The 24562-nt window shown below is 34.8% G+C and overlaps 1 protein-coding gene across 1 annotated transcript; it reads right to left on the bottom strand.

The window, feature by feature from the left end:
* Positions 1-1070: 1070 nt before the first annotated feature.
* Positions 1071-17288, bottom strand: mslna (mesothelin a). Its single transcript, XM_079376345.1, has 55 exons — positions 17247-17288; positions 17027-17079; positions 16904-16929; positions 16621-16642; positions 16475-16509; positions 16242-16367; positions 15947-16149; positions 15763-15857; positions 15561-15673; positions 15295-15468; positions 15089-15163; positions 14509-14699; positions 13836-13905; positions 13449-13589; positions 13159-13361; positions 12199-12302; positions 11891-12009; positions 11624-11800; positions 11357-11388; positions 11167-11264; positions 11035-11057; positions 10913-10934; positions 10809-10836; positions 10631-10721; positions 10380-10520; positions 10080-10291; positions 9855-9994; positions 9514-9632; positions 9282-9437; positions 8984-9192; positions 8796-8881; positions 8487-8617; positions 8280-8405; positions 7995-8185; positions 7810-7901; positions 7411-7541; positions 7153-7277; positions 6952-7069; positions 6652-6864; positions 6300-6470; positions 6058-6210; positions 5805-5854; positions 5566-5698; positions 5385-5467; positions 5136-5265; positions 4457-4647; positions 4224-4314; positions 3816-3939; positions 3266-3453; positions 3026-3181; positions 2807-2940; positions 2286-2431; positions 2046-2140; positions 1725-1929; positions 1071-1605 (listed from the first exon to the last, which is right to left on the bottom strand). Exons 2-55 carry the CDS (start codon positions 17061-17063, stop codon positions 1526-1528), a joined length of 6525 nt encoding a protein of 2174 aa, XP_079232471.1. The 5' UTR covers positions 17064-17079; positions 17247-17288; the 3' UTR covers positions 1071-1525.
* Positions 17289-24562: the final 7274 nt, after the last annotated feature.

The following is a 24562-nucleotide window of genomic DNA, read 5'->3' on the forward strand; positions in this document are numbered from 1 at the left end:
ACCGTTATATATATATATATATATATATATATATATATATATATATATATATATATATATATATATATATATATATATATATATTTAACAGTATAAATATATACGAAGAGTTTATTTGGAAAAACAGATAACTCCGTTTTCTACAGTTTTCAAAAATCATGTTTTTTTATTGTGTATTACAATTAATCTCAATCAAACTGTAGTTGGGTTATTTTGATTAGGTAAAAAATAAGAAAACCCAGCTAACTAACACAATAAAAACATGATACCATAATAAAAAACACGATTTTGGAAAATGTCAAAAAACGGAGTTATCTGTTTTTGCAAACTCCTCATATCTGTGTGTGAATAATTTATAAACATGTTATGTTTAGCTTTATTTGAGCATTCCGTTTACAGTATAGAACATTAATTATTACGAATTACAGCAATAGAAATAATAACAGTAATGAGAAAATTTAACAACTCTAGCTGAAAACAGACGACAAAGTAAGAAAGGCAACATTTCTTTGGTAGGCCTAATATCAGATCTGAATTTGTTCTTTAAAAATAGTTTGACAGGGTAAATGTTATGGATTTATTTAAATATTTATCTTACTCTATTTGTGAGGGGAAAAGATGTTGCATGGACCATATTTTTCCAATCAGCTCTTGTCAAAGAGGCCATTATATAAAATCTGTCTCATTTCAAAGGCATTCATATATTTGTGTACATGGTCCCATTTTTATCATCTTTTTCCTTCATTGACTTTGATATCCCCCATATGTTCTAAACCACTATACCCTTATACACTATTTTTTATTTATTTTTTGGTTAGTATCAGTCACAAAAAAGCAGTACAACAACATCTATAAAATACAACACATTTTCTTGAACAGATCCTTCCTGTCTGATTATTATTTACAAGACAAAATTAAATATTTTAACACAAAAATTGAATATTTTATTCCACCTCATCTTGTTTTTAAGGTAGGGAGGAAGATATCTACTGTATACCAACCACCTACATTTTGATTTTACCAACTTCTGTAAAGACCTGCAAAGAAATAATCAAACCGGCTATCTGTTTTGTTCATCATAGAGTACCTTTTATTCATTTCTGCATGACTACATTTTACATTATTAGTTATGATCATTGTCATAAATAAACAGGTACCAGTCATAGAACATTTTACTTTGTGTCATATTCAAGAAAAAGCACAAGGAATTCATATAACGATTCTAAATATTTGAAACAAATATAGAAGCTTTATAGTTTGAGACAGTTGCACAATATATGTATCGAATGCTACATATCCTGTGCTTTAACTAGTAGTGCAACATTTCTTTTTCCATATATCAATTATAATATATGTCATGTGTATGTAGGAAAAATATGAATAGGATGGACAAAGAAAATGTGATTAAAAACAGATTAAGTATATTGTAATATTCTATATATTTATTTTCCTTCAACTCTCACAGAGTCTCACAGATTTATCATCTTGGTAAGATTACAGTGTGGCTGATCTGGGGTCAGTTCTGCTATATAATCTCCACTTTGATGACGGTACAAAGGAGCACAAGAATGCTGAAGGAAACTGTCCATCCACTCGCTCCGATTCCTAGAAAAATAAAAATGACAATAACAAAAATGTTACTGTTTTCTAACAGACTTCAGCGTTTAAAAACGGAATCAGATAATCTGTGAAGTGTTCAAGTTTTTTTTTTTTTAAACATGTACCTTGAGCGCCTGCAGTGACAGTCGTGTTAGTAGCCGGGGCAGGAGTTGCTGTTGGTTTTCCTCCAGTCAGAGAGAGATTGAGTTTATCCAGCTCTGACTGTAACTGCAGCGAGATCCAGCTCCGCACAACGGTTTGGTTTTCAAATGTTTTTAGATTCTGCAAATTGTTACCAAGAAGACCCACTACATCTGATATGGTGAGGTTCTGTAATATATAACAAGTGGACGTTTTGTTATTAAGTCAAATATGAACATTAAACAGTGCATCTATGATGAAGACATAAATTAATAAAATGAAAAGAAAAGTTTTTCTTTGCACACCAAGATCACGTTTGTATCCAGATTTACAAAAGTGGACAGGCTCATGCTGACATTGTATGATGACAGATTCCTAACGTAGCCTAGATCAGCACCTCCTACAAACAAACAAAAAATACAAATACTTGATGAGAACTAATTATCTGTCAATCCGTGTGCAAACCAAAGATGTATGTGCATGTGTGTGTGTCAAGGTTCAGAGATCAGCATTCAATGGGCTTGACATTTAAAGGCCGTTCTTACCCAGATAGGTTTCAATGAGCTGGAAGGCTGACAGGATGGCATTTTGACCGCTTGCAGGGGACATGGGGAACAATTTGTTAGCGATGGTGAAGATTGCCTTCTTTTTCTCAGATGAACATTTTGACACATCCAAAGCATCAGACTCCCTGTTATTGAAAATAATAGAGATAAATCTGGTGATTCATGCAAATATGTCAAACTGTGTACTATGAGAATTCATATATGCATTAATTTTCAAAAGTTTGGGGTCAGTGACAATTTTAATACTTCTATTCATCAAGGTGGCATTAAACTGATGAAAGTAACAGCAAAGGCATTTATAATGTTACAAAAGATTTCTATCTCAAATAAATGCTAATCTTTTGAACTTCCTATTAATCGAAGAATCTTCCACCAAAATATTACTGTTTTTTTAACATTAATATTAAGAAATGTTTGTTGAGCAGGAAATCAGCAGATTAGAGTGTTTTCTGTTGGATCATGTGACACTGAAGTCTGGAGTAATGGCAACTTTTCTTTACCGCATACTGTCAGGCAATATTGTTGACAAAACGCTGGCATTCACAGAACAGAGATTTGGTCCTTTCACTAGATTGAGCTCATTGGCAGTCAGACCGTTGCTGGCGCTTAGGTATTTCACAATGATTAGTTCGCTCTGAAAGATAAATAAATGTATTAACACAAAACCGAAAGTTTTGCATCTGTAAAATAAGAAAGATTTATCATGTCAAAATCTGCACCTGTGCAGAGGACCATTCGCCATCATTGGCGTTCATGAGTGCCGCCAGTGTGTCCGATTTAGTGATGTTCCATTTACTTATTTCATCCACTGTTGCGCTCCGGGACACGGACCTCAGCGCCTGGACCTGATCATCTGAAAGCCCATTTGACAGTATCTGATGGACAAGAGCAAGACCTAGACATTAAAACTGTCCTGAATGTCCAGGATGATATAATCAGATTTTAAAACGTCATATCACCTCTTTGAGTTTGTCCAAAATGATTCTCTGAAAGGCGCTATCCTCAATTTTTTCACACAGGCTAGCAAGGTTGTCCCTCACTACAGCTGAACTCAGACAGTGGCCGAACTCCATCTCAGTATATCCAAAGGGGAAATCATCATTACTGATGGTAAGACTAGTGATGTTGCCCTTGGTACAGGAACTCGCTTGGAACACAGTTGAATAAATGATTTAGGAAATTTTGCAGCTGTAAGTTACTCTATTCACCTCAATTTTAACATGAAAGAAGTTGTGGCCAATGGTACGAATATCTTTCTTCTGCTGAACACAAAATGAGATATTCTGAAGAAAGCTGGGTAACAAATAGTTTCTGGTCCTCATTAACTTTAATAGTATTTTTATTTATTGGAAGTCAATGGGGACCATAAACTGTTTGTTTACCAACAGTCTTCAAAATATCTTATTTTGTGTTCAGCAGAATTTTCCTTTTTGGAAAAGGAAATCTCATTCATTTTAAGATTTAATTAAATGAGAAAAAAAAAAAAAAAAACACATGAAGATAGCATACCTGCCCTCTTGACAACATTTGGAGCGAAAATTATTGCTTTAAACAACTTTTTCAGTTGTGGCTTCGGTGTGTTTAGTCCACGCACATGTTTTAAGAAGCCTTTCAAGAACTTGGCTAAATCTCTCTGTTTAAAACAAGACGCATGTTTAAAATAACACAGGGTTAGTTAAAGACATTGTGACACTGAAAAAAAATGGTGTAGGATTTAATTCAAAACAATATTCACTCAAAAACTGCTAGTAAATTCCACAACAAAAATGACAAAGAAATGCAAATAGCACACTGAATCAAACATGAACATTTAAACTAGTAAGACTGAATTAGTATTTTCTTATTAAGACCCACTCCAAAAAAGAATAATATGTTTTACAGTGTAGCTCAACTGTGTATTGTTCACACACAATGTACCTCTATGAATCTTCCCCAAAAGCCTCTTGAGAAGTACAAAGGCAGAATTCCCAGATCATCAAGTGTTTTCTGATTCCACTTTTCTTTTGGTCTAAACAGCACAATCATATTCTTCCATTACCAGACGATCATAACCAGTGCATTTTTTAAACAATTGCACAGAATCAAGACCGAAAACAACAATCTCTGGATAATAAATTGACTCAGTATTATTTCATATCAAGATAACTTGCCCATATTTTGAAGTTCCATTCATAAGAAGTTCTTGCATGGCTGATATTTGCGAATCGGAGAGATCTTTGCAGTTCTTCAAGTACTCGAGGATTTCTGGGTCTGAGTTTCTGATGACGTCACCGCTCACAGCACATGTCAAGTTGCCCAGCACTGTCAGATCCTGTTTCTTGATGCTTGTTCCATTAATGCCCTGAAGTGAAAAACAAAAATATGCACAGTTTAAATAAAATACCTATAGGCTGTGGCACACCAAGCTGGCGATTCGCCATCATCAGCTAATGCCTGCTGTCCCTGAGCACCTGTCAACCCAGTTTTTGCAATCGGACCACTTGTCTGCTTTTTTGGCTGAGTGACCTTGTTGAATTGGCAGCAGAGCCCGTCGGTGAGAGAGATCCCTTAGTGAGCTTAGTGAACCAGTGCACAAGAAGAAAAACATGTAATGAAACCAAGCAATCCACAGCTCTTACAATTTTCCTTTTTGAATAATACACACAAACTAGTGCCACCTGCTAGTATGGAGAGTTATTTCCCCTCACGCAGATGCAGAACATAAGTGCTAGTTGGCTGTCTTTGCGGTGTGTCCAAATACAACTTTATGGCCTTTCGTCACTACTAGTTCTTTGATATCAGTTTGTGTGTCAGGGCTTTAAATGAACTATATCATCGGGTGATACTTACTAAGCAATCTATAGCATTCCTCAACAAAATGTCCCTTCTTCCGCTCAGTGTGCTTGAAAAGACCGAGAGATCTGCTGCTCCGACTTGCGTAAAATATGCTTTGCAGAGGGTTTTGTTGATTGTTTCATAACTGAAGAGGACAATAGACAAAGTATTTTACAACTTCTGCAAACAATATTTTTTTTTTAAAGGAATAGATCACTGACAAATTTCTAAGCATGGTTAAAAAAAAAGATAGTAAGCACTTACTTGAAGTACAGCAACATATCTGAATGATAGTTTTCAAAATCAAAAGGTGATTCCTTTCTAATAAGGTTGTACATGCAAGTCAGCTAGGAAAACAATTAGAAACAATGCATATTCATTGATCATGTTCTGACTTTAGGCTTAACTGATCGCATGTTTGAATATCGTTCTTGTCAGCACTCACCTGAGTCTCGCTCAGTACCACCTTAGGTCTGTTTGATCTCCTTCGGCAGGCTTTGATCAGGCCTTTGATTTTGGTTTGGGTGAATTTCTGCACTCGTGAGCATGTAAATCCTTGCAAAACGTCCACCGACAGGCTGAAGACAAAAACAAAATCAAAAATGTAAAAATTTTGCTTTCAGTGCATATTCATAAGGTATTTGTATACATAGGCTAACAGTTAAAAAAAGCAAAAATACTTACTCATCAGGCTGATCAAAAGCACTTGCCACAGAATCAAAGAAAAGGACTGCCTATAGAGAATTTTAGATTAAAAAATGCCATAAGCAGAAAAACTATACTCTTAAAAATAATGGTTATTTTTATATAGGAAAAATGTTCTTAAGGTTATTCAAATTTAAGAACTGTTCAATGAAAGGATCATCAGAAAACCAAAAATGGATCTTCTATGATATCACTGCAAAAACTGTTTTATATTTGTAGTTTGCTATAGTACCTGTTCAGGTTTCCACTTTTTTTTGTTAAACTCTAGCAGAACTGTTGTTTGTATAGTGGTGGTGATCTCCAGGAACTTTCTTGGAATTTGAACAGCCAAGTCACTGGGAATGCTTGCCATTAAGGCAGATGGTGTCGATACCGTTTTGATTATCTAGAGATAAAAAAAAGACATTTAAATGCCCAACTTATATCATTTGCATTTGAAATATCTCTTAATGTGCATAAATGTTGTTCACCTACCTGGCTCACAAAGGTCTTCTGAACAATCTCTGGGGCAGCCAGTATGCTTTTTACAAATTCTGTGTTTTGAGCTGTTATAAGAATTTGTATCGGTTCAATGTTTGTCAGTACTGATGAGGGGATCCCGCCAACCAGCGATCCAAAACTCAGCAACTTGCTGGGAGTGTCGAACTATCAGAAAGTAAAAATAAAAAAAGTCATTCCTTTTGTAGAATTTAATGGTCTACTGAAGAGATTATTTTGAAAAACAATGTACTTAAAAGCATCTTTAAATAAAAAAAAATAATTTTAACATACACTAATTTTAACATGTTTTAAAGCAAATGTCCTCCATTGGCAACTTAAATTTTACCTTAAAATTTCCACTGAGAACCAATCCTACAATTGCCTTGGCTTGTCCGAGGGACCATCCAGACACACTGCCCAGTGTTGAGAGACTATTGACAAGAACCAATGAAGGTACTAAGTTTAATTGTGTAATTGTTATGCCAACAATTTGGTTTCCCAAGTTGGTAATATTATTAGCATCTATGGTCTTGATGTTTCCCATGAGGGCAGCAGATATCTGAAGACGAGCATAAGGGATATCAGTCAGTAACATCACCATTACACAAAGAAATAACTTGACTTTAGGTTTTAATGGAATATTTACAGCAGGATCCACATCGGAGCAAGATGTCTTGAAGTTTCCAAGAATAGTATTAGTTTCACTCTCATTTAGTTTAGTGAAGGTCAATGCTGGGGCATCGCACTGCAAAATCGAAGGCAAGCTAGAGGAGCACAGAGAACATAGTAAACAAGCTGAACTCAGAGAACGCGTTGAGATTTTGGTCTGGTTTCTGTTCTAACTTACTCAAAAAGATTAAAGTTGGCGTTTTCTAGAAAGACGAGTTCAGTGTAGCGGCTGATGACTTTCTTCGGAAGTGCCTTTTGGTTGAACAGCTTTATGTTTTCAGGGTTCACAGCGAAGATTTTCATCTGCAAACAAAAAAAATCTGACAGGAATTAACAATATGCATTCATTTGCTTTCACCAATATAACATCACACAAAACATGGTATGATAATGCAAGTATTGACAGTCTATATGAACAAGTGGATATAATTCATACCGTGTTCTCAGGGCCGAAAGAGTAGAGATCATCCAGAGTCAAGAAAGTTATAAATACGCCAATGTTGTTGACAAACCACATAGTTGAATTCAATCTTGCGTCAGAGATGTTGTAGCATTTTGCTTCAGTGCCTAAATTGTAAAGAAATCATATTAAAATGTTCTGTTTTTCATCTATCTATCTATCTATCTATCTATCTATCTATCTATCTATCTATCTATCTATCTATCTATCTATCTATCTATCTATCTATCTATCTATCTATCTACAACAGAACTAGATGTTGCATTAGAATATTGTACAAACATATTTACAATCAATTACTTGAATTCAAGTCATTCATTGCATTCTTAAGCAAAGAATAAGTATGCTTATGAAGAAAAAAGAAGACTATTTCACCTGTTTTCAGATATGTCTTGATGGTGTTGTACACATCCTGATGGGAAATCTGAGAACCAGTAAAGGTGAAATTGCTTCCTAAAACACCGACCCTAGAAGAAAAGAGAAAGCATTTGAAAAGTTACAAAAGACTTTGCATTCATACCTCCGAACCAACAAATTTCACCACAGCCATTTACACTTACATTTTCTTGTATGATTGGCAAGATGCACTCAGTGTATCTTTTGACCCTATTAGATCTTTGTTCAGGAACTTCAAGTAGAGCTTCAGTCTACGGTTAAACCACAAATCAACCTCTGTCTCATTGTCACTTGTCAACGCCAGACGCCAGACACAGGGAAGGATGGCGCTTTTAACATTATCTGGAACCTCTTCCTGTAAAAGAAGAAAAATTTAAATTGAATTTAAATATTATTTTAAGTTTACATAAACATCCTTTTAACATTTTACTATTTATTTTAAAACTCACGGTTTCCAAGAACTCAGGGGTTTTAGCAAAGCTGTTAAAGATGGCACAGATTTGTGAATCGTTGTTCACCACTTCCGGCTGTCTCAAGTAGCTTCCTAGCTCAGAAGGAGCTATAGAGTTTACAATCTGAAATACATGAGTCAAAAATCAGTTTACATGTACATTGAGCACTGATCATCAGAACTGAAGAGATGATATGCAGTGTACCTCAGATTTCCGAGTTGGTGGTATCAGAGAAAGGAAGGTGTTCACATTTGGAAGTGGCCCAAAGCCGTACAGGCTTTCGTTTAGGAATGTGATAAAGCTGTTATTTCTGTAGCACCTCAGAGGCTGTGGCCCTGCAAGAACAAAAAAGGTCTTACTATAGCAAACGTTGTGTCTTGGTTCATGTCATATGGATAAAACAAGGTATTTACAAGTTATTTGTTTTATTATACAGCCACCACACAGGGGCAGTGGATTATAAAAAATAAAAATAAAATATCTGATGTTTATGTCAGTGACATCAAGAAATACCTTTGATGGATTGAAGAATGCTACTGTAGATTGCATTTTTGGTGTTTATGGGTAATGAAGGTCGAACAACTTCTAAAAGCCCCAGACTGTAAATTGAAATTAAACAATATATAATGTCTACACGCAGAAAAATATGAATCATGCATTGCAAATGTAGATTTATTGCTCTTAAAGTCTATCGATCTTACGCAGTTTGAGTGATATTGCAGTCCCTTGTGTTGAGGATGGTGAAAAATGGAGACACAAGGCTTTCTGAAAGGTTGGCTAACAGAGGTTTTAGTCTACTCTGGATCCAGACAAGAACTTCCTGATTAGTGATGCTTAGATTAGACAGGTTGGCTCTGTCAAATATCTGTTTAATCAGTGCTGCTCTTACATCTTGTGTGAGCTGGATGCCCTGAAGAGGAGAAAATGATATTGGATAATTAGCACTGTTTTCTGGATCTTTTAGGTAAAGTTATTTTAGCATAAATGTTCGGTTAGCACCTGAACTTTTGGGGAAAAGAGGTCAAAGAAAGCAGGAAGCTGGCAATCCTTAACATGCTTCGTGACATTGATGACGCTGTCAGGATCAGTTAGTGCACCAGGAGTTACAGAAAACTCAAATAGTTGTCTTAGACCCAGAAGATGTAGAACATCCACCTAAAACGACAAACAAAAGGACTGTCATAATGTTTTTTAACTTAAGGATTTCTGCATAAATTGCATTAGCACTCACTGCTGTGAAGTTTCTGTTCAGTGTCACAAGGTCCTGTAGGGAAGCTGACTGAACGAATGGCCCAAAGTTTCTGTTGACCCACTGCAAACTGCTGGGTGTGTCTTTAAGGCACCTAGGATCTGGAAGAGCAACAAGAACATTTCCATTGTGATTCATTATGTTAGTTCAATGTGAACTTTCCAGGTGTTTTTCCTCATCCATAAAAGGAGACAAAATAAGTACTTGATCTTTAAATAGGGCAAAACCCAATATTTGTGAAGATTACTTCATACTGTAAGCACTTTCATACTTTTATGTCGAATTTAAAGCAGTAAAGAGAATAAAAAATATTCAAAACCAACCATCAATGTCATTGCGAGAGAGGAAGGCTTTCATGAAGTCTGTGTAGATCAGATCAGCCTGTGTTGGAGTGCCATTGTGTTGCAGTGGATTGCAAATGTCTTGTCCATCTCGTAGAGGTGTGTTCACAAAAGTCGTAGTGCTGAAAGATAGCAAACCATATTTACTTTTTTATTTTAGTGCCTGCTAAATTACATTGTCACTTCCAGTAAGTCAGACTAACTTACATAGTGCGGTAACTTGCACAGTTGAAGTTTTTGGTGCTGAGGCAGGACAGGAGACTTTGAGATACTGATGGTAAGAAGGGTTTTAGTCGCCCCTGAAACCATGACTGAATGAAGACAGGATCTCTCAGTCTCTGGGGACTAAAGCGATTGATCCGGACGTCAGCAATCGCATCCAGTACATCGGACAAAGACACACTGCTGACACTGGGAGTCTGAAATAAAGCATATTTTACAGTATATATCACTTAAAAATGTGTAAAATAAAACAAACAAATAAATAAAATAAATCAAGCTTCATACCTTGTTGGAAAATTTCAGCAGTGCATCATCAAGGATTGTGCTGGTTTTGGTGAAGAAAAGCATCCAGGTGTCTTTTGTCACATTGCTGGACAGTTTGCAAGCTAACAGGTCAGCCACTTGTTGAGAGTTTAACTGTGACAGCTGATGACACAAAAGAGCTTTTATCAAAACTGAAACAATGATGCACATTAAGAAATAATAATGAGGCAGAGACTAAAAGAGCAACACTTTCTTCTTCTGTGTAACATTACCGTTGGGAGACAGGCGAACTGCAACACAGTGAAGCTACAAAGTCCTATTGTGTTTGGAGCCATTCCGTTCAAGAACTGACCCACAGCAGAGCTGCAAACCAGAACAACATGAAGCATTTATTACAAACCATCGTGAGCTCAGTATTAAACTGGTTTGAGTGCAGACAGAACAGCTCACCTGTTGACATTTTCACAGAGGACAGGCTCTGAAAAGGACAAAACAAAGAGTTTTAGCAACATCAATGACATCTCAAATCAAGTCAAGCATGATCAGTCACTCACCGTTTACAGGAGTTGTTGTGCACTGCAGGAGTGAGAACAAACATTAGATTACATTTTCTTTGTTTGATGAACCATAAAATCAGACATTAAATATGAACATGGTCTTGTTCATCATTACTTACTTGGCTCGTTCTCTCGATGCACTCTAGAGGGAAATAAAACACAGTTCACATTTAAATTCAATTTTTGCATTCAATTATTTTGATGCGATCATGTATTCAGGAGCAAAGTGTTATTGCTCAGCTGTGTCTCACCATCAGGAGGAATCATCATCACCGTGTCTCTGATCGTCAGCAGGTCTTCAGCCTGGTTAGGAGCGACTGATGATAATGTCTGATCCATCAGGTCAAAACTGTTTCCAAGAAAAAAACACAACCGATGTGATCTTATTCTACACTAACACATGCAGATCAATGTTTGTTTTGCTTTTTAAAAATGACTTACATGACTTTGTAGTTGTCACAATTGAAGTTTGCCTGCAGGATAAAAGAGAGATCATGATATTGTTGTACAAAATCAAGATTGATAATAAAGTTGATGACCAAACAATAATAATTTTGTAATTTATTTTAAATTATTTGCACAATATTCCTTTAAAACATTAATAATGATGATGATGATAGTAATAGTAAAACTAATAGAAATAATACTGGATGCTGTTGCTGTAAAATGCATTTCTACACAGATCATGTATAAAGCTGTATTAAACACCTGTCTGGCCTGTGTCTGAAGAAAGGGGAGGAAGTTGTTTAGTTTGTCTCTGTTGGAGGCTTGAAGAAGGAAGTTAAAGACTTTTTCGAGGAGGTTTCCTCTTTCCTCCGGTTTATCAGGAGGACTGAACACCAGTTCAGCCAGTTGCCTCGCTGTGAGAACAGAAATAGCATTCACCTGCAAATGACATGAAACTTCATTCACATGCATTCACAAAGCTTTTACATGTCTCTCCAGTCAGTCTTTAATATTCAGTAACTGACTTACAGCTGAAAATCTGCGGCTGATATTGGAGAAATCTTGAAGCTGTGCAAACGGAGAGAAACTGCCAAAGTTTTGCAGGATGAAGTTCACACTGTTGCTAAATGGCAAGGTGCAGTCAACACCTGAATTAAAATAATGAAATACTGTGTTCATTACTGATCATCAGAGGAGGTCATTTTAATAGAGTCATGTAAAGTGTTATGTGTCAAATAAAGTTCAAGAAACATTGGTTAAGCATTTAAACAGCATAAACTAATTTATTTTATTCATTTTGCATAAGTCTGTTGTAGCAAATGATCAGTAACAACTACCTGTATTTTGACGTTGTGACAGGAATGGACGAATGAAGTCATTGAGGACAAATCCCCGTGTCTCATTGTCCATCAGTCCAGAATTATTATTTAACTCCACATAGCTGTAGCAATAAAACATTGAATTACTACATTGTTTGTAATAGGTTGATTGAAAGCAGCAGTATGTACATTTTCTTTCTTTTGTTTTTTTTTTACCCTGAAACATACATTTCAAAATAATTCTGATGATACCCCGACTTCCAATAATGAACGTCAACTCACTTGACTGTAGAGGGCGCCAAAGTGTCAAAATACTCAAAACTACATACAGTTGCTTTAAAAAAACAAATGTGCTTACAATTCACTCACCCTCCATGATGTAGATGAGTTTGTTTTTTAAACAGAACAGATTTGGAGAATTGTAGCATTACATCATTTGCTTACCAATGGATCCTCTGCAGTGAATGGGTTACAGGACTTCATTTAAACATGTCTTAATGACGGATTTGTTTATTACAAACACAGATCTTTTTTGCTTACAAGATGTGAGTTGATGGACTAGAGTTGTGTGGATGTTTTTATCAGCTGTTTGGACTCTCATTCTGACGGCACCCATTCACTGCAGAGAATCCATTGGTGAGCAAGTCATGTAATGCAAAATCTGTTCTGATGAAGAAACAAACAGATCTACATCTTGGATGGATTGAGGGTGAATAAATTTCAGCAAATTTTAATTTTGGAGTGAACTATTTTCCTTTAATAATTATAATTTCTATTATTATTATTATTAGTAGTAGTAGTAGTAGTATTCATTTATTGTTTGTTTGTTAATTGTTATTCTTTTCGCTACACACAACCAGGAAATCAATCTCAACCAGGATTTGGGTGTTAACTTATCAGGTGCAAACCAACAGGTTTGTGATAATCAGATAATGAACAGCTATCATATATGAGTTGAAGGGAACATGATGAACGTACAGTGCCCTGTAGGCCTGACAGCTGAATGCACGTGTGTTGATGCAGGACAGGAATTCACGTGGGATTTGAGGTAGCAGGGGCTTCATCTTGATTTGGAACCAGAATCTCATGAACTCAGCATCATTGAGATTTCCAGATGTGAAGCTTTCTGCTGGCAGTTCTGTAAACAAGGCTCTGATGTTGCTTTGAGATGAGTTTGTTACCTGAAACCCAAAAAAATGCCGTAGTCAAAAAAGCCAGTCCTTTGAATGTAGCACAAATATATATATATTTCCTTTTTTTATTATTACCCCTCTAGACTGCTCCATCAGTGTCTGCAGTGATATGGAGAGTTCAGTAATCAGAAGTTTCAGGTTTTCCTCAGTGAAGCTCAGATTTGATTGGCTGACACAATTAATTGTTTTTGCCAGATTCTCTTCAATCTGTGATGTCTGCACCAGAAGATAGTACTATTAGGTTTGGAAATTGCTATCTAGGCTGTAAATCAGTTTGAGACATTTACATCTTGTACTAGGCGACTCAGTTTTTGCACAAAAGAACAAAAGCACATTGTATAGCAGTTTTATTTTTCACATTCTTTAGATGTATGATGTGCCAGAAGGCTTGTTGGACTTGATCATGGTGTGGTTAATTACGTGTGAGATTGAAAGATTGAAGTGTGTGAAAGACAGACTCACTTGACAGGAACTGTTATTGCTGGGGACTTTACAATTGCCGATGGGTTCTGTGATTTCAGTTTCTGCAGGACTGAACAAAGTATAAAGAGCATAGCATTAGTTAAAACACATATGAGGTACATATGTTTCTAATTGTAGTCCACATGTCCCGTTATCTCAATGGCAGTCCTTAACATACACTGCAAACAACTTAATCAGTCATTTTGTCTTGTTTATTAGTAAATGATCGTCTTGTTGTTGTTTTTTCAAACGTAATAATAATAGTCACAGTAAAATACATTTACTTGGGAAAAATGGGGGAAAATTTTAAGTATAATGTCACTGATTTTTCTTACCCAAATAAATAGGAGGACAATGAATTGAACCAAAACAATGTTCTTCCGCAAGACACGTCGTTTTATTTTTATTTTTTAACCAACTACAGGGCCAAATTTAGCTTTCATTTCAAATTCTCTGAAAACTTTTGTCTTTATATATAGCAGTTTTTAAAAAAAAATTATTATTAGAAAACAGGACAACACTGTTAAATAGAACTTTTGAGACTAAGCCTGTGTAGCCTTTCAAAGAGATCCAAATTCTCCAGAATTTGCAATTTTGTTTTCTTTTTTTTCTAACTTTTGTATGTTCTTCGAGCTCTAATTTGGTTTATAATGCAGGTAGAAACTCTACTCACAAAACAGAGTTGAATGTTGGGAAATCTGGTAAAGTCTGGTTTGTTTGCAGAGATTTCTTCATCACAGGACGAACCACAAAAGTTAACCAATCACTGAAGCTGCTGATGTTGAAAGTACTTATTGAGATTTGGTCGTCAAAGCCCATGGCCCAGTTCACCAGAAGCTGTGTCGTTTCATTTCTGACATTTATCTGAAAAAGAAGAATATTATGCATATTTATACATATTATGGCTCTCGATTAAAAAGGTTAAGTAATGACGCTCATGGTACAAGATGCTGAAAAACAAAGAGAGGCATTATGTGCACTGATATTTTGACTTCTAAAGCCATATATTTTGTAATGCCTATTCAATGTTTTCATGTGCCACAATACTATAATGTCTTTGAATTTTTAATTTGGGAGTCTTTATATAAGCAAATATTGATATATGCAAATATTTAGATTAATTGGTTGGCATTTAAAGTTATTAATTTGTAAAAAAAAAAAAAAAAAAAAGAAGAAGAAAACAACATTCCTAAACAGGCATATTAAAAATTGTTTATAACCGATTTTATGTTTATGGAAAAAAGAAAACATACCGTCTGAGCAATGTTCACGAATCCTCTGATGAATCTTCCCAATGGTCTCAAAGAAACCAGGAAATCGCTGCGATTCTGCACAGAAATGTGAAAAGAATTAGAATAATTTTCTTTATTCATGATTAATCACTGGCCTGATTAATAAACACCAGTCCAGCTACATCATCATCATCATTGTCATCAAGTACACAACACTCATATCTAACCTGAGCTAAGCCATTTGAACTGACACTGGTCACGTTAAATGTTATGTTAGTGAGCGGCTGCAGGAAACTCTGGAAGATCTGAGTGATGGCACTGAGGTTTAGCTTAGAAGATTGTTCCAGCTGAAAGATCAGCTCAGCTTTCTGCTCTGGGGAGAGCTTATCTAGGACAAGCAGCTGAAAAGAAGCACAAAGATTCAAATAAATCATCTCAACAGTAATGCTATGATTCATTTCTACCATAAAACTGCCCGGTTTAATTCACTTACCCCATCAAACTTTGGATTCAGAGCTATGAAATCTCTTAGTGTTGCACTAGCAGAAAACGACTGGAAGTTCAGCAGAAGCCATTCCATGATGCTTGTACTGTTGACACAGCCAGCTTTAAAACAAAAACTCAACATTAGCTAATCAAGAAGCAAACTCCTCGTCGTTTTAACATCTGAAATATTAATGGACAAAACCAGTTACCGTCAGTTGTATTTCTTTCCAGAAAAGGTTTTATGAAGTTCTGATACACCATCCTTTGCCTTGCAGGATCAATCTGCAAGCTTAGATCCTTCACTCTGTAAAAAGCATGTAAATTAAGTTGATCTTCTCTGACAACAAATAACTAGAAAGAATAACAGGATGATTTATGCATGATAATACACACATTTCTTGGAAGCTCATGCAGGTGAGGTTGCTTTGACTCAGACAGGAGAGCGTGTCTCTGGACAGCGATGACAGGTGTGGACTGAGCTTCACTTGGAACCAGAGCTTTGCAAAATCCACATCTTTCAGTGAACCCACTATTGGGCCATTCGTCCTGACTTGATTGATGTACTTCACGACATGACTGACATTAAGTCTAGATCTCTGTTTGGAGGATTAAAAAGGCACTGAGTAGATGACCTCCTTTTAAAAAATGAGTAGTTTTTATGTGTTTGAAATATGCTGATGCTCTGTACCAGCAATGTGTACAAATCAAAGGCAGCGTCTGTAAAAGCTTTGAGATTATTGAGATTTCCCTGTGATAAGTCTGAAAGCTGTATCCTGGGGCAGGTGAGAGTGTTGTTGAATGTCGACAGTGAGAACTGAAATAGGAATGAGGAAAAAGAAAGCAAATTATATTATCAATGTTCCACAAATAAAAGTGAAAAATAATATTGCCCATATCATATTACACCTAATAAACACTTACCGGGGAGCATGTGGAACCTTTATTGGAAACTATGCCTGTAAAAAAAAATAAAAAATAATAATAATAATAATAATATGAACAAATGGCATATATGAGCAATTAGACTGAAATATTAAACTTTGTGACAAAAGTATTCAGAAACGCACCATTTTGAAACTCCACCAGACACTTTAAAGAAACAGAGAATAAATAAATCAAATCCATCAAACTTTTCATTGTTAATAGTAAATGTTTCATCACTTATTTCTGTCGACCCATGAAAACTAGTTGGCATGTGAGCACACTCTTTAAATAATAATAATAATAACAAAAATATTATTTAGATTTAGAAAAACTAGGAAAATTATTGAATAAAGGTCAACTTGACTTGACTGAATTAATTTAACAAGCAGCATCCACAAATAATTTTGTGCAGAAAATGTTAAATACCTGGCCATTTATGAGTGTGATGAAGCCTATAAAAGAGAAGAGAGTAAGCGCGTGTCTTTTTTAAAATCTATAACATAAATTTAAAAAAAGTTATTTATAACAGTAAAAAAACAGTTTACTTACCTAAAACAAACAGCGTAGAAAGCTGAAACTGCACCATTTTCACACTGATACTACTGATCCCAACAAGACACACAGCTTTATTATTGCATGAAAAATTATGACATATAATTTTAAATATGATATTATACTATACTAGTTATAATAAATATTATTCTAACTGTTATATTTCTATGTATCTACTCAAACATAAAAGGTGTGCAAGGACAGTGCAAGCATTTACCTCTGGCAGGAGTATCTGTGTGTGCCAGTCAGAAAGCTCAGCAGGTGCACTATTAACTGGGGTGTCAAAAGGGTGTGGGCCAACTAATGCAAACGTCAGTAAAAGGAAAGGGACAAAACAAGCAGGCGGGAATGTGCTATATGACATTCCGAAATGTCATATAGCTACCAAAATGTATCTGCTAAATTAGGCAAGTCCCTTTTCAACTAACTGAGATACACCAATGATTTTTGATTTATTAATTTTTTCCCCAAAAGAGCCATGTTTTCTTTTTCTTTTTCTTTTTAGATCAATCTTATGAATTGTCGGAAGTTCATACTGATAAAAGGCGCAGCTTTTAAAATTTGCAATAATATCAAATGACAAATATTTAAAGTATGTTTTAAATCATGTTTCTATAGTCTTTTCTATACTTCACATGTAAAGTACTTGATTAGAATTTTAAACAAAGTTGATAAATAAATAAAAAAGTTAATTACAAATATATGTAACTACATGACATGCAAGTTTCAATAGAGATGACATTAAAGTATAATTTACTTTACCAAGTGCTTGTTAGAATATTCAGCAGTAAAGTTTAGCTACTATTATTAATAACCAATATCTTTTAAGTGAATTCCAAATATTGTAAGATTCTAATTTGGCTGTTGCCATGTTTCACTAGACCTTTCTATTTGAAACATTAATAATCTATTTCAAAACATTTAAAGGGATAGTTCACCCAAAAATGAAAATTCTATCATAATTTACTCACCTTCACGATGTTCCAAACTTATGTGAATGTCTTTTTTTCTACTAAACACAAAAGAAGGTAATTTAATGAATGCTGGTAACCAAACACTTGCTGGTAGCCATTGATTTGATTGAAAAAAAAAAAAATATATATATATATATATATATATATATATATATATATATACTGTGGAAGTAAGAAACTATTTTACCAACTTTATTCAAAATATTTTTAGACGAAAGATCCAGAAGTTCAGCAGAAGAAAGAAACTTAAACAGGTTTGGGACAACATGAGATTAGTAAATGATGACAGCTTTCATTTTAGGGTGAATGTAATGTCTTTTGTGATTACACGTGAATTTAACATACAGGCCAATCACACACATTTACAGTATCTAATAAAAAAACTAAAAAAAAAACTAAACACTGTTTAGTCGCATCAATACGTCATTTATAAACCGTGTATAATTATACTAAGTGCTCTATTGTTTTGTCAGCAGCTTAATTGAGCCTTAACTTCAAACAATGGCATCTGGATGTTGTTCAAATTGAATAAGGCAGGCACCACTTACTGTACAACAACCATTGATTAAACAGACTTAACCTGTTTAGAATGTCAAACCCGCTTTCAGACGCAACCCAACTAAACATATACAGTACTGGAAGTGTTTTATTCCTTTAGAACCCAGTGGAGGAGAAATTATGAGCTGATATGTTAAATGAAAGGTCTGGAACAGCTGTTTCTACAACATCATCCTGCGCAAGATAAACAGAAAACAAAGCTACAAAACAACAGTCATGCAATAAGGAGGAAACTGAGAACTACCGGAAAAATACGTCATAGCCAGAAACTCATTTTCTTAATCTGTGATGGAATCTGTTAAGAAGAGAAACTGAATTCTAATCAAAATGTAATCTGGTGATAAGCACAGACATTTTGGATTTTTTAAGCAATACACGTGCACTTGTGCAGAAAGACTTTTTTCAGATGGCGTCAGACAAAATCATAGATTGTCAAACCACATTCATCTTACAATGGAATCTATGTTCTAATTCTATGGAATCTCTTCTGCATTGAGTGCAAGTGGCCCAGAACGAACAAAAGATCATTGCAGTACACTAACCTCCTAAGAACCTGCATCCTCATATGAGGACATTATATTTTAGTGAATTTCTCTGAGACTATACATGCCACAGTTTTAAGTCTGGATTTCCTGTACAGAGCACATTCGGGGATTTTCAGAGATACTAAATGTTTGGATGTTTCATTATGACCACTCCCTCTCCTTGGTCTTCAAAAACGTCTGAAATTAATTTAGTGACACTCTTACGGAAATATGATATTTTGTAATGATCATTTAAATCTAATTTTTAAATTGTGTGTCATAAATCAACATTTTAGGAAAATGTTATGAGGTTTCAAACCAAAATTTGACTTTCTGTTACGAAACAGGATGTTGTATCCCTTGTATGAGTACACAGGGACTAAAAGCATGTTTATTACGCTTTACGCATGTTTGTTATTTTGGCCAGGGCAACTCCTGAAGAAAAGTTCCCTATTTATTTATTTATTTGACTATTGTATTTTTGTTTGGTTTCATTAAAACCCTCAAAAGATTCCCCGCTTCCACTCTCTCATTTCATGCTGTGTCCTTTGCCCCTAGACCAGGCGTAACAGGGAGACACAACAAATGATTAGGGAAAGAAATTATATTTCAATATTCTATGAAATAATATATATTATTATGAAAATCTTGTCAATTATTACTCCCATTATTACACTTCTTTTTTTCATTACATGTTGCCCCACAAACACATTAATATGTGAATTAGATTTAGTTGATAGATACATTGTATATAATGAGAAAACCCGTTTATGGCCATTTTACACACATTTTGAAGAAAGAAAAATGGTATATATATATATATATATATATATATATATGTATATGGTATAATCATCTTTATACAAAGTTTGGTAAAAAAAAAAAAAAAAAAAAAAAATCTTGAAAACTAAAATTGCACTGGCGATTTAAAAAATCAATAATTTTACATTTTTTTTTTAATGCTCTAAACAATGTGAAGACATGAAAAAATATTTTGTCAATTTTCTCGGGTCTCAGGAGGCTAAATAATAATAATAATAACTACTTTTAATTTACAGACCAGTTTCTCAGTTAAACTATGACAACCAGTGTCTATATAATAATCATCAATGAAGAATTCACTTTTTAGATGCTAATGTATTTCAATGTACCTGTTTATGATATTAATGTAGTGAGTCACACTGATATCAATAAAACTAAATGAATTTATCCAGGTCTGTGAAAACCATGGTTTCACTTTCATCTGACAAGTTTGCATGATTTATGACTTTAGGAGATCGTAAATTGAAAATTATTGTTTTAATAGGCTTTTGTTGTGCTTTGAAGAAACACATAGATGTTTAGATGTACTAAATGATAACTTCGTTATTGTAAACAAAGAATTAATTTATTATATATACCCACTTCATTACAATTTGCGTGTAATTACAAATATATTTAAAACATTACATGCATGTTTGAAGGGAAATGGCATTAAAGTATATTTTAGTTTACCATGAATGCTTGTCAGTACATTCGTCATTCATCAATTTAAATTTCAAAGGCAATAAAATTGATAAAATTACATATAAAGATGTACTTATGCCCCCCTGCCCAAAAAGCAGAAGTGTCTGAAAAGATTACAATCAGTTCAATCTTAAAGCTGCAGTCCGTAAGTTTTGCCTCTTTGTCGCCATCTCTGTTTGAAAACCTGGAATTGCAGTTCTGTGTGGAATTATGTTCTGTGCGTGGGGTTGTGATCCGGCACAGCAGCAGCCCGGATGAATCTAATGTTTTGAAGAGTGTATGTATGGTAGTCAGTCACCGCACTGGTGTGGATACTGTGCTTAGGAATCACAGATTCTAGCCTATGTCTTGGAAGAATGACCCAAATAAGAATTTTCAGGGTATATTGCCATTTGAACAAGTAAGTAAAAAGTCTGCCACATTTGTTCTGACCAACTGAGGAAAAAACATTACAATAAATCACGCAACCAATGGTGATTAAATCTAACGATTGGTTAGCTCATATCACATCTAACCGTGCAAATTATTATTACTGTTATACTTTATTCTCAAATTATTAATGTTAACAACATCAGCATTGTGTGACTGAGTATAGTGTGTATTAGCATGTGGATTTCAATTTCTGTACGGTCTGATCTAATTGTCATACCATTCGAATTTCATATTAAGAAATAATTTTAACCCAAAAAGCAAACTATGCTCCCTTCAAACTAGTTTTCTTTAAAATACAAATCTTTTGTAATCCCAGGCTATCTGTAATAAGAAGCACATTTAAAACTGGAATATAATTTAATTTCATTCACATGCGTTTCATTTGTTTTTTTTCACTAACACTACTCAACCAGATATTTCTATTCATGTTCCCTATATAGTAATGAATTGGTTATGGCAACCAGGATTAGTTTTGATTAAAAAAAATAAAAAAAAGCTTAGTAAAAAAGTGAAATATTAAAAACTGTTTTCTGTTTGAATATATTTAAAATGTAATTAATGCCTGTGATGTAAAGCTGAATTTTCAGCATCATTACTCCATTCTTCAGTGTCACATGATCCTTCAGAAATCATTCTAATATGCTGATTTGCTGCTCAAGAAACATTTCTTATTATTATCAGTGTTGAAAGCAGTTGTGCTGATTAATATTTTTGTGGAAACTGAGATACTTTTTTCAGGATTCTTTGATAAATAGACAAAGGTAACTTAATTGAAATTATAATTTGTTCTGGAATTATCAAAAGTACAATATAAAACCAAACAATCACCTTTTCTGATTTGTAATAAGTGGCTCTAGACAGAACCAAAAGTATTATTCCACTATGTAATGAATTCTCTTAAAAAGCACACTTTTAGACATGCACACCTCATACAAACCACTTATTATGTGTTGGTAAAAAACATGATGTAAATGCTGGTAACGGTGTCTATTAAATGACATGACAAAAACATCTCTATAATCATGGCTGAGCCCAGTTACTGTCACAAGATGTTTTCAGGAAGAACACCAACAATCTATTCTTCAGAACATTAAAAACACAGACTACCCGCTTTTTATACAGTCAGCTGTCACGGTGCACACAGCAGGGAGGAACAAGGAACACGGAGACGAGGATGTAACTCAATCAACAATAGACTTTAATGAAGACAGGGCAGGACAAGGCAAACTCACAGACATCAAACACCGGGGGTAACGAGTAGACCAGACGAAATAACACTGCACAGACAGGACTTAAATACCAGGGATAATTAACTCAAACACACACACCTGGAACAGAATAAACTACTAATCACATAACAAGGACAGGAAATAAACCACATATGGGCATAGAAACACAGGGCACACGTGGAAACACAAGACACACACAACATAGGACTGACACAGCTGTCCTGTAGTGTAAGAAACAGGTGTATCTTGTTATGCATCTTAGGTATTTAAGGACTCGGGATGACGCGTGGTCATAGATCATTTGGATAATTCAATAGAGATAAATTTGTACCATCACAAACAGATCAAACATTCCTCACCATCACACAGCAACCGTGTTTTCACCAAACTGCTCTGCTTACGAATACTGTAACAATAAAAAAGGGTTGTAGTTAGGATGACAACTCAAGCAGAGTATTGCAGATGACTGATGAATTAGGATCTGACAGTTATATATATATATATATATTAGTGCTGTCAATCGATTAAAAACAACTAATCACACATTTTTCTGAAATTAATCGCAATTAATCCCACCTACCATTAAAGTTTTTAAATAAACTTTTTTATTAATTTCACATTCAATCTTCGAATTAATGTACAAACAACACAAAGGCAGTATATTTTTAATATTTGTTTAATGCAGAGATGGAAACTCGAGTCTGCGACTTGGACTTCAGCCGCACTTAAGTCGCATATATAAAGACTTGGGACCTGACTTGGACTCGTGAGACTCGTAAAAAACACAAGTCATTTGGTATAGGAGTTTATATGAATGTATCTCTGAGGGAAACTGGCTGTCTTAAAAAAGTTTAGATTTAGTTTGAACTTTTAGTATTTTCTTTTCATCTTGCCTCCGTAAAATGCATATTAAAGTATCAGCCTGTGTGCTGTTTTGTTTCGTACAGATGTTTTATGTAGAATAGTTTCACAAAACTAAAGTCAGACCTTTTTGTTTTTGCTTCAAATTTTAAAATTATACGATCCAATTTAGATGAAAAACTTCTCATGCTGGATGTATGCAGCCTCTTTGTTTGCATTGTGTTGTGTTTAAAATACAGTGGTTGCCTCATTTTAAATTGAAAAAGAGCACAGACAAAGCCTTAGTTTGTTTATATGAGATTTATTTCATTTGTGTAATTCATTTGATTCATTGAGGTTTGTTTTAAAATTTAGTTTTGTTGCTTGACATATTTCAATTTTACAAAGAAATGTGCAGCATTTTATCTTACAATTAATAAATGGACACCTTTTAATTTCGAATGTGTCTTAAATTTTGTTAGTTTTTTTTTTTGTTGTTGTTGAGAAAATCATATGGTGAAATTAGTATTTCAAAACAGCCTCAATAACTAGCTGAAAGAACTGTTGTCAATAAATAGAACAAAGACTTGAGACTTGACTTGGACCCCACCTCAAAGACTTGAGACTTGACTTGGACTCCACCTCAAAGACTTGAGACTTGACTTGGACTCCACCTCAAAGACTTGAGACTTGACTTGGACCCCACCTCAAAGACTTGAGACTTGACTTGGACTCCACCTCAAAGACTTGAGACTTGACTTGGACACCACCTCAAAGACTTGAGACTTGACTTGGACTCCACCTCTAAGACTTGAGACTTGACTTGGACACCACCTCAAAGACTTGAGACTTGACTTGGACTCCACCTCTAAGACTTAAGACTTGACTTGGACTCCACATCAAATACTTGAGACTTGACTTGGACTCCACCTCAAAGACTTGAGACTTGACTTGGACTCCACCTCTAAGACTTGAGACTTGACTTGGACCCCACCTCAAAGACTTGAGACTTGACTTGGACTCCACCTCAAAGACTTGAGACTTGACTTGGACTCCACCTCAAAGACTTGAGACTTGACTTGGACTCCACCTCAAAGACTTGAGACTTGACTTGGACTCCACCTCAAAGACTTGAGACTTGACTTGGACTCCACCTCAAAGACTTGAGACTTGACTTGGACTCCACCTCAAAGACTTGACTTGGACCTCAGAGACTTGTGAACATGTCTGGTTTAATGACATCTTTATTTTTATGACTGAAGGTCAGTATCACTGATACCAATTAATACTGATTTCCCTAAAAACATGTTTGACTATAGCCATTCAACTTTACATTATAATTAAGAGCTATCAATTTTAACATTTATTAGACTTTAAAAATAACTTCTAATTTAAGTGAACTTAAAACAATCTTCAAATAAACCCATTATAATAAATGTCATATTTATCTAGGCTACCTGTTCCCCTCAG

The sequence above is a fragment of the Barbus barbus genome, assembly GCF_936440315.1.
Source record: "Barbus barbus genome assembly, chromosome: 3".
Classification (NCBI taxonomy): domain Eukaryota; kingdom Metazoa; phylum Chordata; class Actinopteri; order Cypriniformes; family Cyprinidae; genus Barbus; species Barbus barbus.

Bases quoted from the DNA above. Each gene is read 5' to 3' on its own strand.
- mslna (XM_079376345.1), bottom strand. From the start codon at position 17,063: ATGGTGCAGTTTCAGCTTTCTACGCTGTTTGTTTTAG. The intron at 13,590-13,835 runs GTGAGTCTGTCT...CTTCTGGTGCAG, and splicing joins GCAATAACAGTTCCTGTCAA to ACATCACAGATTGAAGAGAA. The intron at 2,141-2,285 runs GTAAGAACGGCC...GTTTGTTTGTAG, and splicing joins GCTCATTGAAACCTATCTGG to GAGGTGCTGATCTAGGCTAC.